The 23,341-nt window shown below is 52.9% G+C and overlaps 9 protein-coding genes across 9 annotated transcripts; 5 read left to right on the top strand and 4 right to left on the bottom strand.

Annotated features, from left to right (window-relative positions):
- Nucleotides 1–402: 402 nt before the first annotated feature.
- ALT_7101 (trafficking protein particle complex subunit 5) lies at nucleotides 403–1,235 on the top strand (the record flags this gene model as incomplete). Its single annotated transcript, XM_033557367.2, has 2 exons — nucleotides 403–689; nucleotides 746–1,235. 2 exons carry the CDS (start codon nucleotides 403–405, stop codon nucleotides 1,233–1,235), a joined length of 777 nt encoding a protein of 258 aa, XP_033413258.2.
- Nucleotides 1,236–1,676: 441 nt separating this feature from the next.
- Nucleotides 1,677–3,209, bottom strand: ALT_7102 (microfibrillar-associated 1 family protein; the record flags this gene model as incomplete). Its single annotated transcript, XM_033557366.2, has 1 exon — nucleotides 1,677–3,209. One exon carries the CDS (start codon nucleotides 3,207–3,209, stop codon nucleotides 1,677–1,679), a length of 1,533 nt encoding a protein of 510 aa, XP_033413257.2.
- A 380-nt stretch (nucleotides 3,210–3,589) lies between these two features.
- On the top strand, nucleotides 3,590–4,000 carry ALT_7103 (putative ssDNA binding protein Ssb3; the record flags this gene model as incomplete). Its single annotated transcript, XM_033557365.2, has 2 exons — nucleotides 3,590–3,829; nucleotides 3,887–4,000. The coding sequence occupies 2 exons, from the start codon at nucleotides 3,590–3,592 to the stop codon at nucleotides 3,998–4,000; spliced, it is 354 nt and encodes a 117-aa protein (XP_033413256.2).
- An 890-nt stretch (nucleotides 4,001–4,890) lies between these two features.
- ALT_7104 (putative GATA transcription factor (Ams2)) lies at nucleotides 4,891–8,529 on the bottom strand (the record flags this gene model as incomplete). Its single annotated transcript, XM_033557364.2, has 3 exons — nucleotides 4,891–6,239; nucleotides 6,292–8,282; nucleotides 8,348–8,529. 3 exons carry the CDS (start codon nucleotides 8,527–8,529, stop codon nucleotides 4,891–4,893), a joined length of 3,522 nt encoding a protein of 1,173 aa, XP_033413255.2.
- An 851-nt stretch (nucleotides 8,530–9,380) lies between these two features.
- ALT_7105 (mRNA splicing protein SMD2) lies at nucleotides 9,381–10,097 on the top strand (the record flags this gene model as incomplete). Its single annotated transcript, XM_033557363.1, has 4 exons — nucleotides 9,381–9,403; nucleotides 9,525–9,557; nucleotides 9,749–9,997; nucleotides 10,055–10,097. 4 exons carry the CDS (start codon nucleotides 9,381–9,383, stop codon nucleotides 10,095–10,097), a joined length of 348 nt encoding a protein of 115 aa, XP_033413254.1.
- Nucleotides 10,098–11,540: 1,443 nt separating this feature from the next.
- On the top strand, nucleotides 11,541–15,523 carry ALT_7106 (uncharacterized protein; the record flags this gene model as incomplete). The annotated part of the gene is made up of 8 exons (XM_033557362.2): nucleotides 11,541–11,583; nucleotides 11,656–11,837; nucleotides 11,892–11,931; nucleotides 11,985–12,142; nucleotides 12,203–12,748; nucleotides 12,808–12,984; nucleotides 13,566–14,468; nucleotides 14,522–15,523. The coding sequence occupies 8 exons, from the start codon at nucleotides 11,541–11,543 to the stop codon at nucleotides 15,521–15,523; spliced, it is 3,051 nt and encodes a 1,016-aa protein (XP_033413253.2).
- A 158-nt stretch (nucleotides 15,524–15,681) lies between these two features.
- ALT_7107 (arylsulfatase) lies at nucleotides 15,682–17,553 on the bottom strand (the record flags this gene model as incomplete). Its single annotated transcript, XM_033557360.1, has 2 exons — nucleotides 15,682–17,338; nucleotides 17,396–17,553. 2 exons carry the CDS (start codon nucleotides 17,551–17,553, stop codon nucleotides 15,682–15,684), a joined length of 1,815 nt encoding a protein of 604 aa, XP_033413251.1.
- An 817-nt stretch (nucleotides 17,554–18,370) lies between these two features.
- ALT_7108 (sugar porter family MFS transporter) lies at nucleotides 18,371–20,073 on the top strand (the record flags this gene model as incomplete). Its single annotated transcript, XM_033557359.2, has 2 exons — nucleotides 18,371–18,539; nucleotides 18,596–20,073. The coding sequence occupies 2 exons, from the start codon at nucleotides 18,371–18,373 to the stop codon at nucleotides 20,071–20,073; spliced, it is 1,647 nt and encodes a 548-aa protein (XP_033413250.2).
- A 483-nt stretch (nucleotides 20,074–20,556) lies between these two features.
- atfB (bZIP transcription factor atfB) lies at nucleotides 20,557–21,540 on the bottom strand (the record flags this gene model as incomplete). Its single annotated transcript, XM_033557358.2, has 1 exon — nucleotides 20,557–21,540. The coding sequence occupies one exon, from the start codon at nucleotides 21,538–21,540 to the stop codon at nucleotides 20,557–20,559; it is 984 nt and encodes a 327-aa protein (XP_033413249.2).
- Between the last annotated feature and the right edge of the window lie 1,801 nt (nucleotides 21,541–23,341).

The raw sequence follows: 23,341 nt of genomic DNA on the forward strand, positions 1-23,341 counted from the left end.
AACATTCAGATCAGCGCTTGTAGCTGTCGCAGACCTCGTACCAAATCCGAAAGCAAGAGAAATTATAGAACTGGATAATATCTGTGGAAGCAATTCCATGTGTAAAGCAGGCTCACCAGTTGCTCGTAGTCTGGTATAAAGTGCGTGCGATGTGCAGTGTTGTATGGCCTTCAAGCGCCCGACGGAGAGTGATGATGGACATCTCAAACCTCCATGGTCAACTCGCCTTATCAACATCCAACATCGCAGCTCGAGAAACCAACGACCCCCAGTCAGACTCCCTCGTGCATTAATTTTTCTATCAACACAAGATGATGCAATGATCATTTGAATTACTACCTCTCTCTACTCCGTCCCGCAAATCTCCCATCCCCAGCGTAGCAACAACCGACCACAACCGCCATGTCACAATCACACCCCGCCAGACACTCGTCGATGCTGTCCGCCAGCACCAGCGGAACAAACATAGCTGGCACCGCTGACAGACAGCCACCCCCAAAGCAAGTGACGACAGTCGCGCAGCAAAGCCCCGGCCTGCGAATCCCGTCGAACCGCAAGACAATCTACGACAGACATCTGAACCGCAGTCGAAATGCGGAGCTCAGTCGGGCAAGCTTCGCCTTTCTGTTCGCGGAGATGGTCACATATGCTCAGCGAAGAGTAACAGGGATACAGGATCTAGAGCGCAGGTGAGTGCATGGCGCTTTTTTGATAGATTCGTCGCTCCATTCTGACAACACGCCAGATTAAACGAACAGGGCTACCCCCTCGGCCTCCGTCTCCTCGACCTCCTCTTCTACCGCTCCATGTCCTCCTCCACATCGTCCGCGCTATCGAGCTCCTCGACCTCTGCCTCCCCTCCTAATCGACCCCTCCGCATTCTCCCCCTGCTCCATCTCATCCATGGGCCCCTCTGGCGCCTGCTCTTCCAACGCCCCGCAGACGCCCTCGAGCATTCTGTGTCTCCCGAGACACCCAACGAGTACATGATTACGGACAATGACCCGCTCGTAAACACGTACATTAGTGTTCCGAAGGAGATGAGCATGCTCAATTGCGCTGCCTTTGTGGCGGGGATCATAGAGGGGGTTTGTGATGGGTGTGGCTTCGAGGCCAAGGTTACGGCGCACAATCAGCCTACGGAGATGTGGCCCGGGCGCACGATCTTTTTGTTACGGTTCGGCGAGAGTGTCATGGAGAGGGAGAAGGTGTTGGAAAGGGCTGGGGTGAAATGAGTGAGTGGATGGCTGATCGCTAAGCCATTGCCTGACGGGATGACCACAACGGGATGCACGAGCCTTGCGAAGACTCTGGGAGTTATCGCATTGGATATCAGGGAAAGGAGTATTACAGAAGAATCCGTCACATCACGGCCAAGTCGTTTACATTTGTTACAATGGGAAAGGGAAGGATTGCTTTACCAAGCGAGCGAGGCCTTGTTAGACGCTGTGTTTGTATCTGCAAGCATGATGTCTGTTTTATCTTACACACTCCGTTCACCAGCCCAGATACAGGCTATATATCCAAACCCCCAGGAGAGAAAAAATATTAGATATGAATAATAACAAAGGCAAGTACCTGTCGCAACGGCAATGCAACACAATCCCGAATCCCATCCGCATTTTTCATGGTACCAGGAACTCCAAGAACATAATGATTCCTTCTCATAAGCCCGTCTATGCAGCATCGTCTGTACGCCGTCGCTTGTCGCGGTCGTCGTATGGCGAAGGACTCCGTTTCCTTCGACTGCTGGTATCCGGCCTGTATCGGTCTCTTGAGCGGTCTCGGTCACGACTACGGTCACGGCCATGGTCACGATAGCGGTCACCGCCACCATAACTGTCTCGCCGGCTATCATGTCTGTCATCTCTACGGTCGCGGTGACGGTCTCGCCTCGGCGAATATGACCTTGACCGCGACCTTCGTCTCTCGCGTACGGTACTGGCGTTGGCTCCTGTCGGACCCTTGGGGCGATCGTCCGGACGGTCAGGTAGGAATCGCTCGTCTCGGATACCGAGAGGGGCAGCCTCCCGACGGCGGGAACGATTGTCGAAGCCGTCTCCAAAGCGTCCTGTATCCTCCGTCCTCAAGTCCTTGTATCGTGTCCTGCCCTTCTTTCCCAGCTTGGTCATATCCCGAATTTGCATATATTCAGGCAAGGTCTCACGAGCAACATCGTCGGCGAACCTCTGCCCCATGACATTTCTCTTGTCAAGTCCTTCGCGTTCCAGATCATCACGGAAGAAAGCACCCTTGTGGAAATAGCGCTGCATAAACCCAGTCTGGCCACGACTGGCTTCTTTCTCTTGCTTCTGCTTCTCGATAAACTCGCGGTCTTCGCGTTCGCGCTCTTCCGCGGTAAGGTTCCGACGACGCTCGATCTCTTCCCGCTCCTTCTCCGCTGCCTCGATGGCTTCGCGCTCTCTCTTGATTCGCTTCAGTTCCCGTAGCTTCCAAGCGGCATATTCTGCTTCTGGATCCACGCCATCCCGATCATCGATGGCACCTTCTTCGCCCGCTTCAACCACCTCGTCGTCATCCCACGCTCGGTTCGCCGTTGTCCGCGCAATCGCTTCTTTCTCCAATTGCTCGCGGACCAGCATGTCCGCTTTCTCCTGTCGCTGCGCCTTGCGGGCCTCCGCCTCCGCCGCCGAATCGGCAACATTAGCGGCATTTTGTGCTTGATTCGGTGCGTTGTTGCGCTTGTCTTTCTTGATGAACGTAGGCCGTAACAGAACCCTCCGGGGAGCCTCCTCTTCTGAACTGCTCTCTTCTTCCTCACTTTCCTCCTCCTCCTCCTCCTCCTCCTCTTCTTCCTCTTCTTCATCTACGCCTGCTTGCGCCGTCACAGTCTCCGCTCGGTCGCCAGCAACACGAGCGGTTACCTTCGGCGGCGCCTCTTCCTCCTCCTCCGTCACAAACCCTTCCTCGTCCTCCTCCTCTTCAATCTTTACATCTTGCACGCCTCTTGTGATCCTCCCAGCAGCAGCAGCGCCAGCAGGGAACGAGGTCGCCTTTGGAGCCTGTTGCTTCTGCCGTTGTTGTTCCTGTCTGCGCCGCTCCTGCTCCTGTATCTCTTCCTCGGCGTCCTCATCTTCTTCAGATGACGAGGGTTCCTCCGCGATCGGTTTTCCTGGCCGGTAACGCTTAACTGGCTTGAGAGGGTTTGCGGTCATACCGCGATGTTGGGAGGGAAGTGGAGGAGGCATGGCGACGACAGCTTGAGAATGGGGATCAATATAACGGTGTGTCGAGACTCTATTGACTCATCTGTCGTATTACGCAGCGCGGAAATGGTATATTCTCCGCAGAAGGGGAGAATGGCTATACCGCGGAGAAAAAAGTCGATATCTCCGATCAAACATCTGCCGATTGACGTATGGAGCTCAGCCCCAGCGGGCGGTCGAGAGTGTAATGAGATCACGTGAACACGCGTTGCGCGCCCCGCGACGGAGCTTAACCATTGAAAGATATCAACCTCTCTACATCGACAACGCTGCCTATCAAACCCAGCGAACAACCACTGCACGGCCCGAAATAATTACCTCCAAGATTTCAAAGACTTCGATCCAAAAGAAGAGAAGACGAAATGTCCCTCCAAACCCCCCGCGTCCTCCCAGCCCACCTCCACGCCTTCCACCCCTCCAGCGGCTCCTCAACACACACCGTCCGCATCCTCGGAACGGTAACAGCCCTCCACGGCGACACCGCAACAATAACATGCGGGAATAACGGGGACGTCACTCTCATCCTAAAGTCAGACTCGCATCTCCAAATGGGAAAGTTAGTCGAGGTGGTAGGGAAAGTCACGGAATTAGAGGGTGGGCAGGTACGTGCCTCTGAGACCAAGAGAAAGCGGACAGAAGGAGCTAATGATGCGTAACAGGGTCTCGGGATCCGTGTCCTGGCCACGACGGACTGGGGTAACCCTTCGGATTGCGGTGAGTGCCTTGCACACCTCGCCGACTTCGAGGCATTGGGAAGCAAAGCGAGCGAATGACTAATGAAAGTGGCTGCACAGACTACAAGATCTACGAACACGTCGTCGAAGTGACGCATAAGCTGAAGCCTATATTCTATGATTCCAATGAATAGATGAATTGGTTCTATTTGTGCATCTTTTGCAACGCAGTTTCGGACTATATCTCGAATCTGACGTACCCTTTATTCTGCGACAAGCCTACGGATGCCTAGTTGCTCTGAGGTGGAAGCCCGTGGATTCTGTACGGAGTCAATGGATCAGGTTAACGCAGGGTGGTTGCTGCTCTTGGGATGCTTCTCAGACAGTTCTTTCAAAGCTTCCTTGCTTTACTGGATGAAGCAAGGGGTATAATGGCAATGATAAGGATTCGTATCAATTGCATTTGCCAATGACATGCTGAGTCTTCTGCCGCTATTTGTAGTTGGTCAGGTCGTAAGAATCGGTCTCGGTTGAAGTCAAGTCATGCCAAGTCTGTTCCTCAGTGGACTACAGCTGGACTCTGCAGAAACGTTCCAAATAAATGCATACATGCATATCTTTAGTTCATTATCTAAATGCTAAGAAGAGACATACCGCCCCTTTGATGTCATAACTAAGGAAAATTGATCCAGCAGTCAGGCTAGACAACAGGAGAGTGAAACAGGCTTTTGTGCATTTTGACAACTGTGTCAGATGGGCAGAGCAGAACGCCAGAACAACATCATGATATGGGGCACTTCGCATAAATGCATGGGAAAACACAGACTTCACTGGAATTGCCAGGAATCCCGCCCAACGCCTTCGCTAAGAAAAAGCAGACAGACTGAAGATTTGATCATGAACGAGGTGTGTGTAATGTGCGAGATCGAAGTGGAAAAAGGAAATAGTGAGAGGAAGAGAGAGGTCATAAGGCATTAGTTTTGTAATACTCAAGCCGACTCCTTGCTCGCGGGCTCCTCGGCGTTTTTGGTTCTGGAGCCGAGAGCGATGACATCGGTGGGGACTGAATCTGAGCCAAAAATGCCAGACTCCAAGGCGCCTGCACCAGTAAACTGGAATGGATCGAAATGCGCATTCTTTTGGATGTCCGGGTCGGATAGAATGGCGTGGATGAGATCTTCGTCCTCACTCGCGCCGCTGCGCCTACCCGTCCGCTGCTCGCCGTTTGCCTCCTGGTCGTCGGATCCGTTCAATGAAATATAATCGGATTCAATCCATCCAGACCAGTTGCCGCTCGTCGAGTCCTTGGGTTGCCCAAAAGAAAAGAAGGAGTCACACTGTGCAGAAGACGGCACGTCCTCAAAGATATCAACAAGCATACTGTCAATATTGTCCAAGGCTTCCACATTAAATTCACCGTCGGGCATGGAAGGCAGATCTGGTCCTAAAGATCGCAGAGACTTCGGCGTTCTATTTTGACGGGGCGTCGCAGTCGTACTGCCCTGTATACGGTGAAGTTTCTGCGCGCTGAGCTTGGTAGGCGTCATGTCTGAGCTTCCCTCCAGGCGCGCTTTGGACAAAGGTGAGATACACGGCAACGAATTGCGCTTCTCTCCCAGCAGGTTGCTGCGCTGGTTTCGTCTTCTGGGGGTAGGGCTGGCGGGCAGATCATATTCAAAAGGCGGACTCTTGAATAACCCTTCTATGTCTTTGTCAATCGCCGCGTTTTCCTTGTCTTGAGGCTTTTGACCTGGATCGCGACAGTTAACGCGAGGGCTACGGCGTGGACTGTTCAGGGCTGAACCGCCCAAGGGCTTGAGAGGACAACCTTCGTTCTGAGCACTATGAAAGAGCGCTCTTCTCACTGGCTTAGGTGTAAGGCTGTTCTCATCAACCGCCGGACCAGGGCGTTTCTCAAGGTTTCGGGCTGGGCTGGACTGGATAGCCCGCCGCAGCGCCTCCGTTGCATCTTGCTGCTGCCAACGCTTTTCTGCGGTGTCCGACGACCGCCGTGGCTCAGCGCTATTGGCACGACGCCGCTGGGACGGCACTTCTTGAACATCGTCGTCATTGTCTCGATCGTTTCCATTCTCGTTGCCATTATCTGCGCGCGGGGTTTCCTCTTCAGCAGGCGACGAGGCATCAGACGCACCAGGGGAGGACCCAGCCGGCTTTGACGACTGGGGCTTGGGGTGTATTTTCGCCAAGGTACCATTGTCCGAGAGCGGGCCTCCTCCCTTACGGTTCCGGGGCATCCGCTTCTTCTTCCCGCTGGCCGGCTTATTCCATCTGTTCTCAGGGCGCATACACTTGAATTTATGCAGCCAAAGACCGCAGGCTTCCTGTATGTCAGCAGCGATTCCAGTGGGGAAAACAACCTATCGACTTACGGTTACAGAGAAGGATCTGGACAAAGTCATTGTCGGCGTCAACCAAGGATTTCTTGAACATTTTGAACTTTGTGACCTCATCCTTGTCATTCCTTTCCACAACCTGCCAGAATAGCATGGTGGGATCCTTCATCAGCTCATTGGCATCGGATTCCCCTCCAACAAACTCCTTTGACCAGGCCCTGCGCCAAGTGGGAGTTTCAATGGCCCCACAGTTCTCGCAGTAAGGAGGGACCTGACCGTCTCGTATACACTTATCCAGACGTGCCTGGACCTGCCTGAGCCTTCTTGCCCCCGCCCCACTCCGGACTTTGCCATCCTCGGTCACAGGCTTCGGCGTAGGCGTCTCAGCGCTGGGGAGGTCGCTCATGGGGCCTGTCCAGGAATGGGCATATTGAGCAGGAACATGTGTCGGGACGACGGGGTCACTTGCGGGGATCGCATTCATGAGTTGCTCCAATTCACTTTGTGAGATGGGGGCAGGAGCCAAAGGCTTGGGGGCCTGTCTGAAACTCGCCCGCGAGGGTGGCCTCGAGCCGGCCGCACTGGCAGGACCGCGGGTTGGGGCAGGAGCAGGAGGAGCGTTCTCAATCTGATTCTCTGGTACTGCAGAAGGATTGATAGGAGAGCTGGCCTGTGCTGCAGCGTCCGTTGCGCATCTGCGCTTTGGTGCGTCATTCGAGATCGACTTTGCACAATCCTCCAAAGGAGTACCCATATCATCATCCAAGAGATCATCCAGGCCACCGCTCATGAAACCCGAGTCGGGATCGGTTACCATAGGTGGAAGGACGGGACTAGATGGATTGGGAAACCCGCAATCCAAGACCGGAGGCGAAGAAGGCATACTGATTGATGGTTCGAACAGACCCTGGTAGCGCGGCTCCTCCGGCGAGTGAGAGTTGTGATCACCTGGATCATCACTCATGGGGTATGGTGAAGTATAGTTACTCTGAACAGACGATTCGCGTAGGAGGCTGGGGGCAGGTCGCCCTCTGCGTGGGAGATCGTTCGATCCAGAGATAGGTGTTGGCGGCCGGACAGGCTCCTCGTTCGAATTCTGGGCAGCAGTAATAGCGGGATTGACAGGGGTAGGACGGTGAATCCGAACAGAGGCAGCTGTACTGGCTGCGACACGCAAAGAGCTTGGCTGTCTCTCAATGTTGAAGTCAGATCTACCTGGCCAATCCGCTCGATACAGCTTGGCTCGCTTTCGTGGCTGTTGGTCGGCAGATTCATCACAGCTTCCATAGCCTGACTGTACCGAATCCCGGCGGCTGGCATAGTGCACATGCAAAGGCAGCTCAGAATCGCGCATGGAAGCACTAGAGGAAGGGCGAATTTCCCCGTGCGACCTTTCATGCTGCAGCAGCTGCTGAGGTGCCTGCTGTATTTGAAGTTGCTCATGAAGTTGCTGAAGTTGGCCAGGTGTGGACACCCTGCTCGGAGCGGCAAGCGCGGACTGCGCAGGTGATATAGACCGAAAATTTCCGTTTGGAGCAATCGAAGACAATTCCCTTGGAGTCGACCCTTCGCTAAGTAACCGGTGAAACCGTTCAATTCCAGCGTGATCCATGGGTGATGTTGTGCGGTCAAGGGGCTGTGTGTTGGAGGGACCGAGCAGCCCGGGGTTCTGACGAAGGAAGACAGTCCATGATTGTGCGTCAAACTCATGAGGAATGATGTTGCTCAACTCCCGATATTTCTGCATGCTTTCGAGGTATTCACTCTGCATAACAGTAGGTACTGGCACCAATCGCAGTTTGACCTCCAATGTTTCTTGTGCACCTTTTGAAAAGAGACCGAGCACATTTTTGCACACACGACCCGTTACCATAGTCTTTGATTGATGTGCTGGTGCGTTGGGAGTCGGAGAGGCCGAAGCGAGGACCCACGAGAGCATCCCCTGACCGACTAACGGCGTCTCATATTCGGAATAGTCATAGGCATATACTGTGTAGTCTTGTCCCAGCTTGGCCACCAGTTCGGGACTAGGTTGTCGAAGGAAGATCAATTAGCACGATTTGGCTTGAGCCCAAGAACAGGAGCGGCCCACCTCGCAGACACAATGGCTTGAATGCACGTTTTCAGCTCGATGACACCAATCTGAGTTTGCTCATCCAGGGATGCAGTCTGGATGTCGAGTAAGTGAGGCCACCGGGCCAGGCAATTCGTTTTACTCTCATCGTCAAATGTGTAGAGCACCTTCACTGTAATTCCGCATTCAATGGTTAGCATCAACAGACTGTATCTGACAGAGCAAACCCACGCCTCATAGGCCGGACGGATATTCCGTCCTGAGATTCCATGCCACAAGGAATCCGATCTCAACCATAAGCCAAAGTAGCTCTCAATTCAAAATAGAATTGGAGATAAATGACGTTCGGAGGTTTATGAAGAAGACGCAAGCGACTCGTTCAGGTGTGTCGGACGCTGAGGAACAAGGGAGAGGCGAGAGCTTGAACGCGAAGCAAGGTAGGAATTTCGAGCCGAACCCGCTACTTTCGTTTATTCATAGCCAGCCTTGATTCGATCGAAGCTTTGCGTCGACCTGGAGAATGTACAGGTATGTATGATTATGCAATACGGGACGCGGGGGAAGTCGATTGGAATGTTCAACGTGGGACGGGCAGGTAGGGGTTTCCTTGAAGCTTATATCGACAGAAGACACGGTGAAGAAGGAATTGAGGGAAGGAGTGAACTGAGAACAGCCTTTTCATCCACTGAACGCAATATGACTCGTCAAGAAAAGGAAGTAAGGATGTAATTGAGGAGATGGTTGGAGAGGAGAAAGCTAGTTATGGGAGAGAAAAGCAAGCACGCCTTGCATCCGCTGTGACGATCGCCTACAGCGTGTTGAGTGTTTCTGCCGACGCGACGTGACGCAGCCAATCGCGACCTCGGGAAAGGATGCCTGCAAAACACGGCAGAGTCGCGTCGCACGTGACCAGTGTGCGCCAAGACTCGACACCAGGGCTTGACCGCCTTTGACTAAGAAGCTGCTGAGGGCAGAGAGAGCGCAAGAGAGACAAGGGAGCAGCACTACGAAGAAGGAAGACCACCAGCCAGCGCCTTTTTATACAGCCATCATGTCGACCGATCCCAAGATTCAGTACGTGCTTACCCCTCTTTTCTCTTCAAGGCTTCAGCATGAGTCATTGATGGCATTCAATATGGTGTAATTCCGACATCAATCTGTTCCGTTCATGCTAACCAGACGTCTATCCTAACAGGGATTTGCTGAACAAGCCCAAGAGCGAACTTACGTATGTGCATCCTATATTTCACCCTTCATCATCGCATACCCTATGCTTGAGTGCATCGGACTCTGGATATGTCATGTGACAGTCTCCCATGCGACTCTTCCCTATGCTTGATCCTGTCCATCCAATTCGCACATCCACAGTTCCGTGCTATCCCGCGTCTTACTCATCTCTCTGACATTGTGCTTTTCCAGTGAATATGAGGTCGCCTTGGTAGAAGAACACGAGCTCACAGCTGGCCCCCTGTCTCTTCTCCAAACCGCTACTCGCACCCACACTCAGGTTCTGATCTCATGCCGGAACAACCGCAAGCTACTTGCCCGAGTGAAGGCATTTGACCGCCACTGCAATATGGTGCTCGAGAACGTGAAAGAAATGTGGACGGAGAAGCCGAAGGGCGGAAAGGGAAGGGGCGTGAACAAGGATCGCTTCATCAGCAAGATGTAAGTGCAGAACTTCTATATGTTACTATCAGTCGCGTTCCTAACTCGTCCTACCAGGTTCCTGCGAGGCGACTCTGTTATCCTCGTTCTGCTGAGCTGAATGGTTATCACCTATCCGCATTTCACGTGACGTGCCCGACCAATTTCGCCTGGTGTCCTGCCCCGTGCATGTTTCCTCGTCTGTGCTACAACGACATCAGGACGACGCATGATTGACATTGATACCCTTTTTCTCCCATGGATCGCGAGGCTCTCTTTGTCCGGTCAGGTTTAGAGGGTGGACCGGGCGAATCTGAGTACGACCCTAGCTCTCTTTCGGGCCGATAGCATCTGTTCATCTCTTTTGAGTTCCTCGTCTGGCTTTTGTGTTCATCTCATATGACGGGGCTGATCCGGCGTTCTATGGTTGCATCTTTGAAAAGTTAAGAGGTGTAAAGTAGTTTTGTGAGCTGGACGGTGCAAAGGAACATCATACTTATTGGACTGATATCTCTGAATCTAAGGAAAAATCCATTATTGGTAAAGGCCGGGGCGATTAATCCTCATACGGAATATTAAGCATAAAAAGCTGGCCAGAGCATTGCTCCTACGCATTTCTGGTCATCCTGAAGTAGCATTACAAATTCTAGCAGTACTCTAATGGTCACTGGTTAGGAAGTAATCAAGAACAAATACAAATCTAGCTTGACGACTTCGTCACTTGCTGATGATTCGTAGGTTCAGCCCTTAGTGCAGAACTATACTGGGATCTGAGTGTAAGTGAAGAGGAACAGTATCGCTGTAGGTATTCCGTATACCAGTGCGAGGTACCATGAGAAATGACGACGAGTAAAAGGACAAAAAAGATGAGTGTTCGAGCCAGATATATCCCGCTCCACTTATCATCCGATACGGGAAACCCACGTTCAGGAAGAAGCCAAAAAAGTATTTACTTACGCTGCCGATGAATAATCATCTACGGAGAAGCGTTGGGGAACTTGGGGATGAACTCTCGATCAGCGGCCTTCCGACTCACCAATGAGCGTCAGGCCACCGATTGTCTCTCGCATCCGCCTGCAAACTTTTAACGTCGAAGGGGTTGTTCACTATTTTGATTCCATGGCTTCCTTATATGCACTTAGACAAACGATGGGCCAACTATAAACCTGGTTGAAAGGTTTTGATCCATAGCCATCATCCGCGAGGATACCTAGCATTATACTGAGCCTGGACCACTTGCTACTATCCACTGCAATCAGGGCCAATGATGGAAACGCAGCCAGATATGAATAGTCATCAGGAAGACTCACTAGAAGCAGCTGAATTTCTTCTAGAAAGAGAAGCTTCCCCCAGCGTACGGACGACTCGAACGGCAAGCTCCCAAAGTGTGTTGAGGAGACTTTATGTTTCTCACTTCTTGTCGACATGGAACTCACGCATGTTTGAGTTCGGCGCTGTCTTGTTCCTTGCTTCTATCTTCCAGGGAACTCTGTTGTATGCCTCGATCTACGCATTGGTGCGTTCTGCATCGGCGGTGGCTCTGTCTTCTTGGTTAGGATCCAAGATGGATCGATCGAACCGCCTGGTAGCGATTCGTCACTCCATCGGTAGGTCGCTTCTCGTGCCAACATATTATCACTAAGTTGATGAATGGCTATATGATTGCTTACACTTTCTAGTCTGGCAGAGAGTACCTGTTGCAGTGTCCTGCGCATGCTTTGTAGCCCTTCTCATACCTTCAGTTCGAGAACCTGATCCATCTGAGCCTATCGTCTCGGGTTTATTTCTTGCAGTTGTTCTGCTCGCTTGCGTGGAGAAACTGGCAGCAACAGCAAACACAGTGGCTGTCGAGAGGGATTGGGTATGTCGTATCAAAGCGAATACTTCTGGACATGGAACTCTGACGTCGAGTTAGGTCATCATCGTTTCAGACACTCTAGCTATCGAGAGGCAAGGTAGATAACCAAATATCCCGATGTTATTCCACGTTGCACTGACGCCTGTACAGATTTGAATGCATCGATGAGACGGATAGATCTATTCTGCAAGCTTGTGGCCCCTGTGGTAATATCGCTCGTCGACGGCTTGTCTACAAAGGTCGCAGTCTGGACGGTCTTGGGAGGGAATGTTCTTTGTGTCTTTATTGAATACATTGCCATTGCTCAGGTGAGTTCATCTTTTTTTCGCCCTTTACATCACTTTGAGCCTGACCAGGCATTATGTTAGGTGTACGAGGCGATACCGGAACTCGTGCGGACAGCTTCAGTCCCGACAGATGATGGAAGTGGAGCTGTTGACAATGCACCCGAAAATCCCACGGCAAACCAACAGAGTATGATTAAAAGAACAATTCACCTGGTCAAACGGGCTGCTTCGCCCTGGAGAGAGTACGTGGCTAGTCCAGTCTTCCTGGCGTCCTTTGCCTTGAGCCTGCTCTATCTTACTGTTCTCTCCTTTGGCACCACGATGGTCACATATCTCTTGCATACGGGATTCGATCCTCTGCAGGTCAGCTGTATGAGAATCGGCGCCGTGGTCGCGGAATTGTCTGGCACATGGGCAGCACCATTCATCATGGGCAGGATCGGGCCCATTAGGTCGGGACTGTGGTTCCTCAATTGGCAGCTTGGCTGTTTGGCCACTACAGCAGTGGCTTTTGCCTTGTATGACTCGCTCTCTCGGCTGGTAGCAGTGAGCCTCATTCTCGGAGTTGCTTTAAGTCGGATTGGTCTGTGGGGTTTTGATTTGTCGGTTCAGTTTCTCGTTCAAGAGGTAATCGCGTCCCACCTAAAGGCTGCTATTAGATGCCGTTGCTAATGTCTATCATGTAGGGTGTCGAAGAAGATGCCCGGGGACGATTCTCCTCAACCGAAATGGGCGTGCAGAACGTCTTTGAGATGCTGTCATTTGCAACCACAATAGTTTTTCCTCTCCCGGAGCAATTCAGATATCCCGTCTTTATCAGTTACGGGGCGATTGCGCTGGCAGGCATATGCTTTGCGACATACGTGAGAAAAGAGCGAGGACATTTGCTGCACATGGCCAAGTGTTGGGGTGTTGATAAAATGCAAAGGTCGTATCAGGAACTTCCCGGAGGCTTATGACACGATTCATCCAATTTTTTGTATAGTGATAGGACCACCACCGTACATTCTGAGCTTGACTGTACTAAAGGGTTGAAAGATGTATATATATGTGCGTGTTGTGACGCTTACTGGAAATAGCCTATGTATGTAACTCATCAGCACACCATGGAAGCACCATGATATCAGAGTATGAATGCATTCTGCCTTATTCTACAGTTGTCTGTCCGTAGACAAGGGAGATGTTAACCTGAAGTTGGTGTGTGAGGCCATCCTCGGGCTTGTGTTGGTGGAGAGTGGGCCGCCCGAACTGCGGGGAAATTCACTGCTTGTTTATGTGTCTCGTCGCAGCTGCAACTGCGCGTTGCCCAAGCCAACTGCGCACCATGCCTGTTGAGCAGGGGCAGCCGACTTATTATGGAGGTAAACCATCTTTCTAACCATCGTTCATATTCTGGCGATCGTTCGTTCCTTGTAGAGTTGTTAGCTGTTCTGACTGCATTTAGGCTCCTCCCAGAGCACGGGGATTAGGCAGGTCGGGTCCTCGAAGACGATCCGGGTGCCTGACATGTCGAGCGCGAAAGGTTCGGTGTGATGAAGCGAAACCAATCTGTGCCAACTGTACCCGACTTCGGCTGGGTTGTGTCTACAAGACGATTGTGCCTGCTGCCGTCCCGCGACAGGCTAATGGTCACACAGCTACTGTGACGGGGAATCCGACCGCAAACACCTTCCAGAGACCAGATGCGAGCTATTTCAGTACAGTGCTACGACCAGAGGGGCAGCAGGCATATCTGGCGCCGCAGGCAGCTGACGCTTCGCAATTGCGATCTGTGGATAATGCGGCGGCATCACCCGGACCATTTGATATGCTTGGTTTCATGAGCGAGATTACGTCCGAGTTAGAGCGCAAGCACCTCGATCTGACCAACGGGTTATCCGAATTTACCAATGCGACGTCTTGCAAGGCTTCGGACGACACTACAAATGTACCGCATACTGATCGATCGATGAGCTGGGACTCAAGTGTTTATTCAAAGGGAACGCAATCACAGTCTCCAGCTACGGAGGGTATGTGGACGGAGACCGGAGCCGCGTATGAGGAGCATCTGCTGGCATATTTCCTCAGCTCCGATCCACCCTCGACGATATTCGGACCCGTGAACCTCGAATGGAAATATGTGCGTGAGGTTATTGTAGCGCAATCGCGCGACTTTCGACCCTTGCGGAATAGCATCTACTGTTTTGCAGAGGTGCATAAGGGAATTAAGGAAGGGAGTCAGCCTAATTCAGCGTCAACGTACCACCAGCAGGCAAGTTTGGAAGGGCAGTCATACATATTTGGGCAAGTGGATGAGCCAACGTTGGTAAAGGTCTTTACCACTGTCTTTCTGCTCATGTTATCTGAAGTATGTACGGTATGTCCAAGTTTACGGTCAAAGATTGACTAAACGCTGTACAGTCACTATCATCCCCGGAGCTGGGCCGCCATGGCACTTCTTTTCTCCACTCAGCATACCTGTTGCTGCAGCGCTTTCACCACCAGATCCAGTCATGGACTGGCTTTGGCCGCCTGGTGGTCTCGTGGGTCTCTCTTCTGGATGTGAAATCGCTGATTGCCGGCCGAGATGGCGATCCTCTAATAGAACTCGGCAGCCTGGCTGAGCTCTCGACGGCGCAAAACGAATCGAGCTGTGCCGTTTCCGGACAATCGTCCTTCAGCAGTAGTATTATGGACGATCGTCCAGTAGACAAGAAAGTGACAGACGATTACCTTCTGTCGAAACCAGGCTATCTTGTCTACGATGCCATTGTGGGACCCGTGTTTCGCTTCTTCGTCCAAGCCCAGCAAATTATCCGGCGGATTGTTTGCATTGACCTGCATCATCGCAGTCGCGGGACGCTGGGTGATGAATTTGAGGTTCTGCAGATTGCTCACAGGGTGGGCGCTGACTTGGAGACTCTATGGAACTGCCGCCCACCAGTGCTGGACGTGTACGACCGACCTGAAGAGCTGCTTGGCTCCTTAAGTCAGTCGGTCGCGGACGAGGTATGCCGCACATTCCGACAGTATATAGCCAACTTTCTGGCGATTTTCATCTATCTGCACCGGGTAGCATTCGCTATTTATCCGCGGACTGACCGAGTCAACCGCGCTGTGGATCAGATCATCCAGCTGGCGACGGCTGAGTCGGCAAGTACGCAGCGACACCTGCCGGTCAGCTTCTTCTGGCCGCTTTTTATTGCCGGGCTGGAGGGTACGCTGACTCAACGGCGGTGGATCGTGCAGGAGATGCAGCGCATGGTGGCCTGTGACAGCGACGTGACGCAGCGGCATCCCAACGCAAGCAAAGTGCTGTTCCTTCTGGAGGAGATGACGCGGAGACAGGACGCGTCTCGAACCTGGGCGGATTCGCGGTGCGTGAGGCGCGAACTCTTTACTGATTTTTACGTTCTGATATAGCTTGATAATGATATGCGTCAAGAAGAAATCTAAGGTATGTTTGGCAGTTAGTGGGTCCATTACTTGCGGGCAAGCTACATGGGGATTGCTGCAGACGAGCGTTCATATTGACCGCATGGTAAAACTATCATACAGCGAGGGAATTAGTCAGTCACAAACTAAAACTGCTTGACCACTCTCTGGAACCGCTGTGGCTTCCGCATGAACTTTTCAGGCTCATCGCGAGCCCCCTTCTTCCAGTAATCATACTCCATCCAGGCATTCTCCGGCATCTGCGCCTCGGTCGCCTCGAGAAAGTCACCCAGATCCGGATTCAGAGGAATCACACCCGTCTCGATCACGTACTGATCCCACAGTTTCAGCAACTGCTTCAATCGCTCGGGATGAACATCCGCCAGGTCGTGCACCTCGCCAGGATCGTCGGCCAGATTGTACAGCTGCCATCGCTCGGGACCCTTGGGTTTCGGAATATATACGATCTTCCAGTCACCGAACCGAAGCGCCGCACGGCCGCAGGTCTCCCATCCTTGGATGAAGTCCTTCTCGTGAATCCGTTCCGACTCACCCCGCGCCCACGGGTAGAAGCTCTTGCCGCGCATGGGAACCACTTCACGACTTTGGTACGTGGGAGCCGGATGCTTGACTCCCGCCATGTCAAGAATAGTCGGCGCGAGATCCATGACCGTTGCAAACTGGTCCGTAATCCCACTCCGCGCTGCAGGCACGTTGCGGGGGAACCTGGCCAGGAAGGGGACGCGGACGCCGCCTTCAGTGGTGTAGGCTTTGTACAGACGGGACGGGGCGGTGGCAGCCTGCGCCCAGCGCGGCCCGTACCAGATGAACGAGTTGGCATTGCCTAGATTTTCGAGACTGTTGTCGTAGTATTTCTGGAGATAGGGCATGACGCCGCTCTGGACCATGGGGTAGGCCTCGTAGGCGGCGCCCTCGGCGCCGTTGTCGGACATGAAGCAGACAAAGGTGTTGTCCAGCTCGCCGATGGAGGCCAGGTAGTCGACGACCTTGCCGACGTTGGCATCGATGCACTCCACCATGCCCGCATAGACCTCCATGGCGGTGCACGACTTCTTCTTCTCCTCCGGGCTGTAGTCGGCCCATTCTTTGACCTCGTCCGCGACGACGGGGTGAGGCTCCACGTCCGGACGGATCATCCCCAGCTCCTTGAGCCGCTGCAGTCGCTTCAGACGCAGCGCATCGGGTCCGTCGTCGTAAACGCCGCGGTAATGGTCGATGTACTCGCGGGGCGCCTGGAGCGGCCAATGCGGGGCCGTGAAGGGCAGGTAGGCGAAGAAAGGTCGCTCGTCCTTTTTCTCGTGCCAGTCGGAGAGATACTGAAGCATCTTGTCGCCGTATCCGTCGGACGAATACCACCCCTCCGGCAACCGCTTCACGTAGTGATCATCTTCCATGTGGAGGGCGATGTAGCTCGCTTCAAGGAATGTAGGCGTGTCATCGGACCCCTGGAGCTGCGGCTCGTAGGCATAGTGGTTCGAGCAGGCAGGCAGATGCGCAAACGAGCGCTCGAAGCCTCGCTTGTGCGGCGATCGCTCGGGCGTGAGGCCCAGATGCCATTTCCCAGACATGACGGTGTGGTAGCCCGCATCCCGCAGCAGCTCGGGCAGCGCGACGACTCGCTCGTTCAAGTAACCCTCGTAACCGGGCATGCCGCGCTGGGGCGCCGTGCTCATCTGGGAGCCCTTGGGTCCGTTCTGCCCGGAGATGTTGGTCCATTCGATCAGGTTGCCGAGACCTGCGATGTGGTGGTCTGTCCCCGTCATGATCATGGCGCGGGTGGGACTATCGCGGTTACTCCAGGTCAAGAGGGCGATCTAATGCTAGAGAAAAGACACTCACGAACAAGCAGCCGCCGCATGAAAGTCTGTGAAACGGACGCCTCCATTTAAAGCAAGACGATCGATGTTGGGTGTGCGGATTTCCCCTCCGAAGCATCCTACATCGGAGAAGCCCAAGTCGTCGGCGACGATGACGAGGAAATTGGGACGTTTAGCCATGATAGAGCAACAGATTGGTGCCGAGAATGGAGCAGGGAGATCTGAAGGGAGGAGGGGAGATGAGGGGAGAGCAGCGCTCCCCATCATATTATGTATGCCATTATGTATCAGCTCAGCCACCAGTGATGGTTGCTATCGCTGTATATTGTACACCAATTGAATTGCGAATTTAGTTGACTTGATAAACCAAGACAGTCCAGTAGGACTACTTGCCGGATGATCTTCCTTCATTTGACGACCATCGCCCATCGGCTGTCGGCTGTGTAGCCATGTCAGGAGTGTACCTGGCTGGACATTTGCTGTTGGATGTGTCTATATTATTGGCTCACTTGACAGACTTCCCATAATAGTCATCACAACTCCTTGGGACTAAAGTTTGGGTGGGGTTTTATTCCCCGTCAGTGAGCGGACTGCGGGGTGGCCGGATTTGGTGATCACTGACGCCTTAGATTGTTTATACAGCGTCCTCACAGCTGCAATAGCATCGTGCTTGTGCCTGTTATTCTCGTCTTTCTCTATTAAACTGCATCTTTCACAGTCCATCATGGCGTGATCTCTCCACTCTGTTGCGCAGTCGGCAGTCGGCTAACAGATACGTCATGCCCCTGACATAATCAGACAGCGGTATGTTGATCAATCTCAGCGTCAACAGTACACTCACAATGCTATCATTACATGGCTTGGTTCCTTGCAGGAGCGATCCTCTGGATCTATCTGATCGGGTATCACCACGTTGATTCCTTTCCAGCGTTCTTACTGGGAGAACCCATGTCGCTATTTCATGCAGGACCGGATGTCTTGTTGACACTTGCTCAAAATGAGGTCGTACAACCAGCTTCCTCAACAGGATCCTGACGATCTTGATCTTGTTCCTCCTGACCCCACCGAGCAGACGGATTTCCGTCTTGCCGGGTTACGGCTGTTCTGGCTGGCAGCTGTGCTTTGCTGCGGTGGTGCGTTGTTTGGGTATGACTCCGGGGTGATTGGTTAGTCCTCGATCATTACTCCTGTTATGTTCGAACGCGAGGCTGATGATCTACAGGAGGAGTGCTCACCTTTGAGTCCTTTGCGCGCGACTTCCGATACAGTCCCGCCGAAAAGACCTGCGTCAGCTCCATCGCCGTCGGCATTCAGCAGGCCGGCGCCCTGGTAGGCTGCTTCGCCGTGTGGCCCGTGACGAACCGCTGGGGCCGTCGTCTCGCCATGATGGCATGTTCCGCTGTTTTCTGCGCGGGTGTCATCCTCGAGGTCATCAACTCGCACTCGCTGGCCCTGTTCTACGCCGGCCGGGTGATCTGCGGCCTGGGGATTGGAGGCTCCGCCACCGTCATCCCCATCTACATGGCCGAGATGAGCCCTAAGGAGTCGCGCGCCCGCCTCGGCAGCTGCTACCAGTTCACCTACACCATTGGCATCCTCGTCTCGTACTGGATCGACTACGCCATCAAGTTCATGCCCGCCTCCCCAGCCCAATGGCAGATCCCCATCGCCCTGCAGCTCGTTCCCGGCGCCCTCATGGGACTCGGCACCAGCACTCTTCCGGAGAGCGTCCGCTGGCTCCTCGCCAAGGGCGACCACGCCCGCGCGCACTCCAGCCTGCTCTGGATCCGCGCCGCGTCCCCATCCTCTCCGGCCCTCTCCGCCGAATTCACCGACATGCGCCAAGGCCTCGAGCAAGAGCGCGCCGCAACAGCCAACTTCCACCCCCGCGAGCTCCTCGCGGGACCTAACGCCCGCCGCCTCCTCCTAGCCTTCGGCCTCTTCCTCGCTCAACAATCCACAGGCGCCACCGCCCTCGCCTACTTCGCCCCGCAGTTCTTCTCCCTCCTCGTCGGCCCTAGTGACAGCGATAGTGAGAGTACCACCCCCCTCCTCCTAACAGGCATCTTCGGCGCCATAAAAGTACTATCCTGTCTCTTCTTCCTCCTCTTCCTCTCCGACCGCTTCGGCCGCCGCCCACTCCTCCTCTCCGGCGCAGCAGCCATGTCCGCCTGCATGCTCGCCACCGCCGCCGTCCTCAAATCCTACCCCCGGGCACCCGCCTCACCAGGAACCCCAGCAGAAAGTATTACGCCAGCAGCAATCGCAACCATCACCCTAATCTACCTCGACATCACAGCCTACAATCTCTCCTGGGGCCCCCTCCCCTGGCCCTGCGTGTCTGAGCTCTTCCCCACGCGCATCCGCGAGCCCGGAGTAGCGGTGGGCGTCGGCGCGCAATGGATGTTCAATTTTGTGTGGTCGTTTAGCACGCCGTTTGTCCTGGCAAAGATTAAATGGGCTACGTTCTTGCTGTTTGGGGGGTTGGATCTGTTGATTGTGGGGTTTGTGTGGGGGTGCGTGCTGGAGACGAGGGGGAAGTCGTTGGAGGAGATTAGTGCTTTGTTTGAGGGGGATTCCCGTGATTCGGAAAGTCGGAGGGAGGCTGGGTGTGAGGCGGCTAGTAATGGTGATGGGGATGGTGATCGTAGCAAGGATGGGAGTATATTGCATGTGGAGGCTGGAAGTGCTGCTTCGTGATACTAAGTATTATATAGCTTAAGACGACAGAATGACACTGAATATTGCATTGCCATTACTGGTTGAGCAGCTGAAAACACTTGTTGCGGCTAAATCTCTACTGGTACCACTATTGAATAGCATTGAGCAGGCTTGATTCGCCTAATGTACATCTATCATTCATGAATTACTATCATCATGAGTACTCCCGGTACCCAGTCGCAGAGGAACCTCCCTTGAGCAAGCCAGCATCAAACCAAAAGCAAAGCAAAGAAAAGCACAAACCATCCATAAACCATTGTAAGAATGATACCGCCTAGCATCCTCATTAAACTCCGAATAACCAAGCAGGTTCCTTCGCCATAAGGTAAAATAGCAAGCAGGCTAATCCGCAGACCCTTGTTTCCATACTTTTCCCAGCCAGGCGCCAGTATGGATCGTAGTAGTAGTAATAGTCATTAAAGCAAAGCACGAGGTCATTGTCACATCAGGGGTTGAAAAGGCTCAAACATTGATCAAATCGTCAAAGCTGTCGTCGGTCGAAAAGGCATAAGAGTTCTCCGTCAGGACTGAAGCCTCCGAGTCCCGACGGACGGACTGGTCCATCGACTCGCCGGCACGAGAGGGTTCCAGGTGCAGCGGATCATCAAAGCCAAAGGACAGCGCCTGCTGAGGTCGAGGGGTCATCGGCCCTTCTGAAGAGGATGCTGCATCCCGTACGTCGGTCAACTCCGGGGCCGTTGTGTCATTGTAGGTAATCTTCTTCACCATCTGTGCCAGATGAAGCTTGATCGGCTCATCTCCGCATTGAGCGTGCTTCAGGACTTCGTTCTTCAGGCCAAGAATCTCCGAGCGCAGGCGTGCAATCTCAGACACCAGTTGCTCCTTCTTGTCAGACTGCTCCCTATATCGCGACTCAAGAAGCTGTGTATGCTCTTTCTTCTTCTGCCGGCATTTGCTGGCGGCCAATCGGTTGCGTTCCAGAAACTTCTCCCGCTTCGCCTTTTCCTGCTGCTGTTCGTTGTATTCGGCCTGGGTCATCTTGGAGTCGCGACCCTTGCGACGTTTGGAGCTGCCGCCGTTGCTATTTATGGCTGACTGCTCACAGAAGCTTCTACGATCGTTATGGGTCTGGAAATTTTGTGCTCCGTTGGAGAATTGGCACTGAGACAGCGAGTATAGATCACCGACCGTGTGCGTCTTGTTGTCACCGTATGGAGGTGGAGTAGGCTGGCCATTGCGGACATGGGAGCGCTTGAGGTCGCGTTCAAGGTTAGGATTGGAGAACATCTGCTCGTTCTTTCCGTTCCATGAGGGCATGGAGGAGGACATAGGACTCATACCCCAGAGATGCTCTTCGTCAGGGAGAGAGAGTCCCAGAAAGTCACCAGAGTATGAATTAGGAGGAGCAAACGGAGAGGGGCCAGGGTTGACAGCATTGGGACCAGGCATTGCAGACCGACCAAAAGCGGATTGCTCCGGTAACATATTGAGAGTGGACATCGGGAAGCGATGGTTGCACGATGCGTTGTACAAGGGGGTTCGAGCTGAAGAGTACGCCACAGACAAATGGTATTTGAATTAGGTATGGATGAGAGAGAAAGCTGTCAAAAATGATATTAAAGGAGCAAGACAGAAAGAAGAAGAAAACAAGAAGACGTCGACGACGAGTGAGTTAGATATCTATAGCAGCCGTGGATTGATTGATAGGACGGGAGTGTAAGTGGCGGGCCGAGAAGTGACAGCTGATCCGGCCAAACAATCAGAGCGGAAGGGGTAGCGGGAAGGATTTGCTTGAGACTTTGTAGGTTTAGAGGCAAGGGACAAAGGAGGTGCAGAGGGAGGAGAGAGGGAGAGCGAAGAGGAGTACCGTAGTTGGTGGTAGAGGCGGACGTGGATAGCCTTATCCAAAGAGAAGGAAGGAAGGGCGAACAAGGCGAATAAGAAAGGACAGGAGAATAAAACCGCGTTGGCGAGGAGGAGACGAAAAAGGGAATTTAGCTAAGATGAGTCTAGAATCTGTAAAGAACCCCGGAGAACGAGAATTGAGAGGGAGGAAATGGAGTGGTGTGTGGTCAGATCCGAGTTGTTGCAACCAGGGAGCGCAAAAAGCATGGAAGGAGAAACAAAGTGGGGAGTGTATGGAGTGGCTAGACAAGAGGGAACGCTGAAGAAGAGGAGCAGATCAGTTCAAGGGAAGGTGGATGATGACAGAGAAAAGGAAGAACAAGTTTTGAGGAAAACCAGACAGAAATCACTTCCATGTACAGATGATAGACAGGACAATCATTGAGGTTGAGACTGCAATTGTTTGCGATTCCAACTGCCCCCTGCCAATGTGGAAGTAAGAGAGTCAATCATTTACTGCTCAGATAAACAGCGCATTTATCCTGTATGATATATATGTTATTACAATATAGTTCCCTGTTTCTGTCTCTTAAATAGGGAGTAGTAATGTGGTACCCATAGAAAGGCTGTGGTTATAAGACGCCAGAATCAAAACTTATATAACCCCAACGAGGAAATAGACCTGCGATAGCGTTATCTATCTACTTGAAACCCCCCATGATGAGATTAATGGCGACATCTAGCAGTCCCGTTGGTGGACGATCTCGACCTGTAAGAACCCAGAACTTTGTGAGATGGGAGGGGACAATCTGAATGGAATTGACGGAGGTTAAAGAGTTGATGATGGCGGTAGGGACCATCATTGGCTGGGACACGCGGAGGGAGCAAGAGCAACATGGATTGACTGGGAGAACCATAAGAGTGATAGACTAAGAATCCACCGTTTTTCCTTGTTTCCTCCCCCTTTAGGCAGGGGATCAAGGGCAGAGGCCTGAGGCCCGAGGCCCTGATCCAAGAACAAAGGTACGTGGTACTATGTATCTATCCGTAGAAAAAGTAACGTACTTTGCTGACCCTCGACACCTGTGGTACTTCCACAACCAGCTAGAACAGATGAGAGGTACTTTCCTAAACAGGCAGGGACAGTTTCTTTCTCTTCTCTGATTGGGCTGAGTTTTATTCCGGACACCAACCCCCACCAGAGCTGGAACATAGTGACGTCATTGACAGGCTGACTCAGCGTTTGTGGCCGCTGATTCGCTTCGCCACTTGGTTTCTCTGATGGTTTTCCGTAATCCGTACCGGGTTAGGTGGCTCTGATTAAGGTACTGTATATCCGCAAGTCCCTCTTACTCGCAGCAGACATGCCAGACTCTCAATAGTAGACCCTTCCAGCCTTCCTCCCTTGCATCCGCACGTGCATATTCAATGTAATATGAGA

The sequence above is a fragment of the Aspergillus lentulus genome (genome assembly GCF_001445615.1).
Source record: "Aspergillus lentulus DNA, contig: Alt12, strain: IFM 54703, whole genome shotgun sequence".
In the NCBI taxonomy this organism is placed as follows: Eukaryota; Fungi; Ascomycota; class Eurotiomycetes; order Eurotiales; family Aspergillaceae; genus Aspergillus; species Aspergillus lentulus.